This window comes from Topomyia yanbarensis, chromosome 1 (assembly GCF_030247195.1).
Source record: "Topomyia yanbarensis strain Yona2022 chromosome 1, ASM3024719v1, whole genome shotgun sequence".
Classification (NCBI taxonomy): Eukaryota; Metazoa; Arthropoda; class Insecta; order Diptera; family Culicidae; genus Topomyia; species Topomyia yanbarensis.
In genome coordinates this window covers 9,708,028-9,717,139 of record NC_080670.1, presented here as the reverse complement: position 1 = coordinate 9,717,139, position 9,112 = coordinate 9,708,028, and the positions used below count along the sequence as shown (strand labels likewise).

Sequence of the window (9,112 nt, the reverse complement as noted above, 5' to 3'; positions counted from 1 at the left end):
TCCAGGTTAGTGAGCAAAGCAGACGACTTCGTCTGAAAAAGATAGGTCCGAACTCCGAAGACGTCGATTAATTCTCACACATTAGCTTACAAAGATTTGCGTAATTCAAACGGTGAAGCTGCAAGCGATGCCAGTTACAAATTGATAATGTAATTCCAGCGCATCGATCTTAGCATGGAACGCAATTTATCTGCAGAAATAGAAGACAGTTCATGAGTAGGTACTTTGTACTGCGTATACAGATGGACAGTCTTACGAACATGCAACTGCTATTTCACATGCGCCTTGTTGCATTTATATGCATACCTAATTGCTATTTGCAGAAACTAATCAATCGTGCGGTAACTTCGATACGACCTAAATATTTCGCATAGGGTTGGAATGCATAACCAAAATATTTCGTAATCTACTAATGAGAAAAATATTTATTTTGTTTGCCTGTTACTTTTTCCTATTACATAGGTCAACGGTCGTTTTGGTGCTATACATTTACCTGATTCCAAATGAGTTTCGTGCCCTGAACTAAAATTTCAACAGCCAAAAGACGACCAGTATGATGCATGCAAATGCGTCATACAACGTTTCATTACAAAGCATTTTTTGTCATTAAGGAGGTACGGAATCAAATTGCATCACGAGAAAAGGTTCACCCATTCCATGGATCGTTTTCAAACTTTCAGGGAATAAAATAAAACTTATTATTAACCTTTTCAATGTTCATTTTATTCAATTTCATAGCCATATCCAAATGTACTATTCCTCTTAACACTACTCATAAGGTCTTCTGCAACGTTTAGTACAACTTGTTTTTGCGTGGAAGTCCATTTTTTCCTCAATTTTGCTTCCGATTTTACTTCCGGAGTGCCCAAACAGGGCCGGCAGGTTACGTGGGTAGTATGGGTAGCATTACCCATTCGAAATCAACCAAAGGGGAAATTAGCCACTCGAAAGTTTGGAACAAATCAACACTTGAGATTGACCACGTATGTGTCTCGCGCATCTAAAATTCTCGATGAACAGCAATTTAATTTTTTTTTTTTAATTCAGATGCAAATTTCTTTGCTTTACAATTTGATTTGGAATTATTGTTTATATTTATTGCGAATCTTTTCTAAAATCCACATTGCGACTTTTCAGCCATGCGCCACCGGGCCGTGCGTTGAGTTACGCGCCCGTCTAGTTTGCATCAGTGCGAGTGAGAAAACATTTTGACGTTTGGTTTTGTTTCGATCGCACTCGTGTGTATCCCATATAGCAAGAACTCGACGAAATGCTAGATTATCTCGAGATAGACAATACAATAATTCAGCTTTTTGGTGGTGGTTACGTTTTAAAATGGGTACCCAACCCGAATAAAAAGAAATAACAAAATTATTACAGACTGTGTTACTTTGTTATGACAACAAGTTGTGTTATACCTCTGGTCTCGTTAGTTGGTAAAATAACAAAAATATAACAGAATTTCTTCTAGTATATGGTCAAGGCTTCTGTCTGTCACATTTTTTACATTTTTACGCATATTTCATAAGATAAGTCAGCAAAAACGATAAAACCAGATTCTATCACAACTGCACATTATTAAGGTCACTAAACCGCACGCTTTTTCCACAGAAAGTTTTTTTTCTATCATGAACCGTTTTCACTTTATTGTCATTTTGATACGTCTGTCACGTTACACAATTTTTGCAGTTAGTTTGGAGGTTGCCCGACTAAATTGAAAAAGTCTGTTCCGTTGGCCCCCAAATTTGAATGAGCACAGTTTTATGTTGAAGCTTGGAAAATAAGGAAGAGTTTGAAATATAGTTTTCCTGAAGAAAAACTTTGTTTTCGATTTTATGGAGTATTCTCAATGATCTGTCACGTTACAGTTCTGCATTCTTATTGAAGCAAGGATTTCAAGACAGTTGTACACAAATCATCCTTGATCTAAGAACTGAGTATTAACGGGAAATTTCATGTTTATTTTGAAAAACATATTGGTTTTGATGAACAAACGTGAATAACTTTTGAAAAGGTCGTAATTTCACGAAGTAACTAACATATTGTCGAAAGAAAATTCAAAACAACTTGAAAACATCTGCATTTTGAAGGACAATTTTTCACGACCATTTTGAATTGAAAAACTATTTTGAAATACATTCAAAAACTAAATTATATAAAGAAAAAAAAATTAAATAAATATTAGAAGAATTTTTGAAAGATGTTAAAACGTTTTATTGTTATTTTCTTTACGATGCAATTAGATTTTAAACTTTGCAATTAAATTTTAAACGTGTTATGTTTTTTTGCGTTTGGTATATGTGATTAATTTATTAAAAGGACATATTTTCACTACTACATATTTTTGTTGAAAAAAAAAATCAAAATATTTCGGTAAATTTTGAACATTTTGCTTCGAAATGATATAAAGTATCAATATTGTCTAAGAAAATTATATTTATGTCAGGCAAATACTAAGAAATGTATAAGAATACTTGAAGTTAAAAGTGCTTTCTTACTAGTAACTTCCTAATAGTGCAATTACAGTTTCTTAAATTTTTAGGCATTCGTTACCAAAAAAAAAATCATTGTTTTTCTGTAATTGTATTTTTATTTTTCTGTTTTTTTAACAATGTATTTCTATTTTTGTAGTAGTTTTTAACAGTTTTTTTTTTTGAAAAATTTCACCAAAAAATATTCACATAGAAGAATTAATTCCCTAGAACTCGCTTCCCTATAGTTTTGCTGCACAAATGGCGATTTTCGGTTGGCGAAGTAGTGCATTCAAGATCTCATACGCCCTTTTTAAATATTACTCTTGGATAAAAATTGTTTGTTTAATATTGCAAAATACTTAGTCTCTCTTATAGATGAAACGTAAAAGGTTTCATCGGAATCAAAGACCACTCTTGACGTAATGCGGTATGTCGAGAGATCATGCGGAATCTCTCCACAGTAGGAAGACTTCTCATGATTCTCTCAGCATTTTCCACACCGTGCCATGTTTCTAGGTGCCTAGGTAGCGGGAGGCCCAATTAATTGCAACGACGGCAGTTAATGCCCCGCGACACAAAAATGCGAACAGGTAGATGAGCCTGTTCAAAAGAACATAGTTTGGAAGAGCAGATCCGGCGAAAGGTTCGAAATGAGGCTGATAAAAAAATAAGTTGTTTTTTATATTCCTTGACGTTTGTTGAACGCAATTGGTAGCAAACCAGAATTTTTACTGTCCGAAGCAAGAGGTTCTTGAAGGAGCCAACCCAATATTTCGAAATTAAGACCCCTGTCGGAGACTACACCATCGATCTCTATTTCCTGGGCGGGTACGTAGACAAGATACTTCTTCGTACGCGGCCAAATATTATTTAGTTTGCTCCCGCATATATCGATGATGTTAAATGGAATTAGAAAACGTAACAAAAATATTAGAAGTAATTTTTTTTTGCAATCCATCCTGGAATAACGTTAAAATTTCGGGCTCACAACCAGAAGACCCCCTTAAGATGTTCCATAAAAAAAAACTCAAAAAAATTTTAAAACAAAATGTTTCATATAAAAAATGGAAAGCTGGAAAACCGGGTAGTAGACGAAAAAATGTCATCCCAACGGGTACAGTTTCGCTTTAGTGTTTGCGGGTAAAACGGTGTCTGTAATTTGAACCTGGGATTTTATTTTTATTTCACTTTGCACGTCCCGTCCTAGATTTGAACCATAACAATGGAATGTATTTTGCAGTTATTATCCTATGTTTATGCTCATTCTGTTAAAATCTTATATCATTGACAGAAATGAATGTTCTCAAAAATAACATAACATGAAAGTTAAAAATAGACCGCACTGGTTTACTTATTAATATCCGGGTTAATAGGGTATTATTCAACAAAGGATCCTTTTCTGGCCTGCATTCGAATCATATCAAAATTCTTTTTAAAAAAAAGATATAATAGATTATTATTAAATATTTTATTTATCGTTTAAAAATACTCTAACCCTATCGAAAGATTGAACTTAATTTATGGATTTCCGATTACACATCAGTCCCGGAACTTTCTCCGTACACACCGTGGCATCGGAAGCAGATAAAGAATCATATTGAATGCACAGAGACCAAGGGCAAACGCGATACAAGCGGCAATGTCAGTCGTCTCCTGAGGATGGGCTTTGCCGATTCGCTCCAGTAGGAAGTCCGCTGGAACGGGGCAAATCACACCATTTCCCGGATTACAGTGCATTCGGGGAGCATGGAAAATAGTAGTGTGCAGCAGCGAACTGGCGTACTTGGTGTGAACGCCTTTAGCGTTATCTTGCAACCACGGCGAAAGTCCCTTGTAGGAGCTAGATTTAGAGCGCAAAAGAAAAATGAAACGGTTAGTAACGGTTGCATAGCAGTCGGGCGTTTCTACTTACCGTACAGTTCCGCTGGCTAGAGACAGACAAATGACCAGGATGTATGAAACAGCAATTGCTGCATTGATCTGGGATTTGATGACCAGCAAAAAAGCGATGCTTAGTTGTTCGGCAAGCACGAAGCTAGTCCACAGGGCGACCAGGATGTACATGAAAGTTAGTCCATCAGGGTTGGCCGGGTTCAAGATGAGTGGGTAGAAGACACATGAAGCCATTGCGGCCGAAATGAACGAGAATGGCATTGATACGGCATTGTACGCTATTAGCAACGTGGCTCCAGTGTAAAGACCTTCCGAGTATTCTTGGCAGAAACGTTTTCTCCATGCCGGAACTGGATGGAAAATGAGAAGTTTGTTAACTACCGAACGAAACATTAATTAATGAAAGTTATGCTTACATAGGCAAATCGTTGTCCAAATACCGACTCCATAGCTTAGGCCTAGAACGGTCAAAATCATTCCGCTCTTACTGAAAAAGCCGTGCGAGTCGTCTCCTACTTGACTGTAGAATAGCCAAATTAGACCCATGGCAGCCGGGAGCGCCAACAGTCTCAGAAACAGTGCCTTCATTCCAGCGTAACCACAGGAAAACGTTGCCGCCAGAAGGCGCAGATAAAGTATGCCCCAGACTTTCAGCTCACCGGGTTTTCCATATGCCAACGGAATCTTACCACTTCCAATGGGATTGATCGGCGCTTCCGGCATGGGTGATTCTCGGGCGAATCGTTCAACCAGCGCTTCGATTTGCTGGCTAGATTCGAGGAAGCGGTCACGGGATCTGAAATAACGAATATAGCAGAGAATTAGATGGAAGAATTTCTCAAAACTAGTAGATTAAAAGATTGCACACATGCGGAAGACCAAATCTGATATTGCCTAAATATTTTATATTCCAGATTCCTTCGTTGCTGCCTTACCCAACTAGAAGTTTGCTTTTCATCGAAACCGATCAGCTGAGGATCCGATTGTTATTGCGCGTTAGAGAAGCGTTTGCAGAAGGGTCACTGTATTTGCATTGTCTTCCTTGATATTCGTCAAGCTTTTGATCGTCTTTACCTGCAGCACATACCTTTTGTATTACAGAGACTCGGAGGCCATTTTCGGGCCATATTGTCTTCGGTTAGCTTAAAAGAGACGCTATTGAGGTGCGTGCGTGACGAAATCTTTAAGTAGAAGTGATACGGTATCTGATCGAGTGAAAAAAAACGCTTCGGCTTTATCAATCTGATTTATCATTCGTCAAAAAGTACCGTTTAGTGTGGTTGACCTTCTTGAGAATGTAAAGAATGTCCCACATCAAATTACATCACAGAGAAAAGCTGTAGAAAATTACCTAGTGGACCGATTCTAATCATACTTTCAGACAATAAAACCCATTAGTAAGTTTTTGGCATATTTATTTCATTCAACTTCAATATTATAACCGTACGCTCGCACCTTACGCTTAACTCCATTCATTAGGTTCTGTCCAACATCTGGCTGCAGCTTTCTTTGTACGGAAACCCACTGTCTTCATGTCTTCCTCAGATTTTACCTCCTTGGGATGATTTGATGGGCCTTAGTTACGGTGCGTTGGGGGGTTCATGTCCTTGGATACGAGAGTGACCCCGTTTTCTTTTTTACCACTCCAGGACATTTGAATAGTTTCACGAAACTAGATACGGCCAGAAGATCGTAGTGCCCTCGTGTTGCTGCAACAGAAGAAGCAGACGTTTCTGTACACTCTTTGAGGTAGATCTCCCCGTTCACAGTCCCGGTAGTTACGAAAGGCGCACTCCGTTTTCCATATGAGCAAATCGCTTGCCAAATCATGTATTTATTGACAAACTTTAAAAGACTATGCTTCCTTACTTCCTCCGGGACATCAAACTTGAGCTGGGCGGTGAAAAACCGTAGGCCCGGAAGCTGCCGGAAGTCTGCCTTGACGTAAGTCTCATCATCCACGATGAGACAATGAGGCTTCATCAGCATCTGGGTGTACAGTTTCCGGGCCCGTGACTATCCCGTTCATCATGATTAGGAACCTTCTACACTTTGTACGTGTGCAGTCCCTTCCGGTCCTTGGCTCTCTGAACGAAAGACTTGGACAGATTCAACTTTTTAGCCACATCCCTAGCCGAAGAATTGGCATTCCGCTTGCACGCTTTCACTACACGCTTGTGATCCTGGAATAGGTTTCGTGATTGTGCAATTTGATGTGGGACACCCTTTACGATACTGTGATTGCACCCGTGATTTTATATGGATTGCGGGTTTCCACTCTCTTGAAGGCCAATCGGCATTGGTTTCGGGATATGGCACTCATAATTATTTCCGAATTATATAGCGATTCGTATGTTCCTTCTTCATCAGCTGAGTAGCTAGCTGTGCCAGTGCCGGATGGTTCCAGTGCTCTTTAAGGTTAGACGAAGACGTCTTGAAAATCATGCGATTATGCGTAAGGTACACGTTTCAAGATAGCTTCCTCCGATCTTCTTCGGACGGATAACGATGCAATGCATCAATTGGCAACGGATTACCAAATTCCGGCTCCATTCAAGTTTGGTCGTTCGTGCTTCACCTAGAATGACTGTGTGGCCCGGGATTTTAAATGTCTGGGGTTATTGGAAGAGTACCTACAAAGATAGCGGGGAACCGTATTCGCTTCAAGAACTTTTTGGATAGCATGGTGAATGACATGAAGATGGGGCCTCAGTGGACTACGAAAAGGATTTTTTGGTTTTTCGGATGACTCCAGTGGTGCCGAAGATGATAGTGGCACTTCGCTTTGGAGGGGTTTCCCTTCGATCAAATACTCATTTTATTGTAGTTGTTAATAAAAATGTTTTTCAGAAAGTTAATTTATTCCTCTGTCTACCTTTCTCCCTAGAATGTTCCTTCCAATCTAAGATTTTTTCGCTGCTGTGCTTACTTTATTTTCAGTGGTCTCCGTGGAGTGATCCACCCTTGACTCTGAGGACTGTCACTCTTTTGCTCTAATGTGTATGTACTAGTGTTAATTTGGAAGTTGGATCCGTCATCCTGCCTAGTTTACACACAACGACTAGCTAGGCTCACTGTTGTTTACATTCGCCAAGTAATTAGCAGTTTTACCTATTACTTGGGTTCTCTTTACCTTTTTTTTCTTTTTTTACCATTTTTTGTTAATCATTTTTTGTTAACGACTTATTGAGTCAATTTGTCAACAGTTGTTACGGCATTTAATTACCCAAGCAGCACTTGTAACAAGCAACGACAGCGATTAGTTGCATAAGCAAAGGCTTTTACACGTGCGCTTTTTGGGTTGCTAAACCAGCGCAATAATGGTTGCCATATACCTTTATGTAACGAATTATGTTGCTGAAACTGCTAGTCAACAACTGGTGTTGCTCGGGTAGCAAGGGACTGGAAGGTGAAGTATATTTTTCAATATTAAGAGCCAAAACACTCAAGGGAGAGCAAGGAGTTGAAGGGAGAAAGTTTAGAAAAGCGTGGAAGGATCATATATGCAAGCTTAGAGCTTACCGGCGACTTAACTTTGTGTCTGCTACCGCAAGAGTCAAGATCTTTTGGCATTAGAAATGCGAATCACCTGAGTCTACGGCATGTCCGAACAAGCGTAAAGTAACTTGTTACTTCATGCTGTCGGAACCGACCTGTCGGTACTCGTTGATCACCACAACGTTAATGAGACATTCACCGAAACATACACACCGAACTAACTGGTTACTAAAGGCCGCTCTAAGGTGCCAGAAAGTTTTTGGTGTAACTAGTACTTGTATTTGCTATTTGCGGTAGTAATAAGCATCCAATTTTGGTTTAAAAGCAAGGACAATTTTTAAAACAGAATTTGATTGATAAGTATAGCTTTTTATACCAATTTTATCAATTCTGTGATCTGAAAAGAATATTTGAATCTAACTGATCGTGGTGAATCTGACACCACTTGGCATACTCGACCTGCAAAAAACGTTGCATAACGCAGGGTTGATTATTGGCACAACTTGTGTTCTCATTTAGCCCTTTGTTATGCAAATTTGCGACATTATGACAGATTGGCTAAGCGCGATGTTTCACAAAGTGCGGCCGTTCCATTCGATCGGGAAAGGCCGCAAATGCGCTAATACTGTTAACTTTTTGCTGTCTTCGTTTCTGTGAATTTCGAGACTATTTGGCGCTACCACAGTATCCTTCACGATGCCCGATTCGGCTGCAGTTGGAACATTTGTGGCTCTTAAATAAACAGTCCCTGATGAAATGAAAAGCACCACAGAACCAACACGGTGTTTTTGGCCTATTCGTGTTGCTTGCGGTAGGTTTATGTGGCATTTGATCGCGACGCTGAAGCTGCTTTTGTTTGACCACGTGCATCTGCTGAAAGGAGGTTGCTGTTGCTTCTATCATGGCGCTATCGTGTTTGACGTTAGGCAGTCGCTGATTTTCCTTCGAAAGCTGCTCCAGCATAAGGTCCTCGCGCTCCTCAATTCTGGATTGCGAATTTCCACACCACACTCTGATTTCAAGCCATATACATATACAAGACATTTGAATTGATCCTTCGTCAGCTTACCGAGGTCAAATCCCACACATAGTTTATTCACTCTACAAGCATATGCCACGTGATACTCTCTCGGAGTTTTGGCCAACTGCAGACACTTGTACCGTCTACTCACGATGGACTACTTGATGCTGGAGAGGCTTCTCAGTTTACTGACCGTCTCAGCAAAATTTAGATACTTAGGCTCCTG

General features: G+C 39.5%; 1 protein-coding gene across 1 annotated transcript in view; it reads right to left on the bottom strand.

Annotated features, from left to right (window-relative positions):
• Positions 1 to 3,927: 3,927 nt before the first annotated feature.
• Positions 3,928 to 9,112, bottom strand: part of LOC131676834 (ATP-binding cassette sub-family G member 5) — a 35,898-nt gene continuing 30,713 nt past the window's right edge. Inside the window, exons 4-6 of the mRNA XM_058956184.1 lie at positions 4,784 to 5,163; positions 4,387 to 4,717; positions 3,928 to 4,314 (exon numbers count right to left, since the gene is read on the bottom strand). Coding sequence (XP_058812167.1) covers positions 4,014 to 4,314; positions 4,387 to 4,717; positions 4,784 to 5,163 — 1,012 coding nt within the window. The 3' untranslated portion in view covers positions 3,928 to 4,013. The remainder of the gene's footprint in view (positions 4,315 to 4,386; positions 4,718 to 4,783; positions 5,164 to 9,112) is intronic.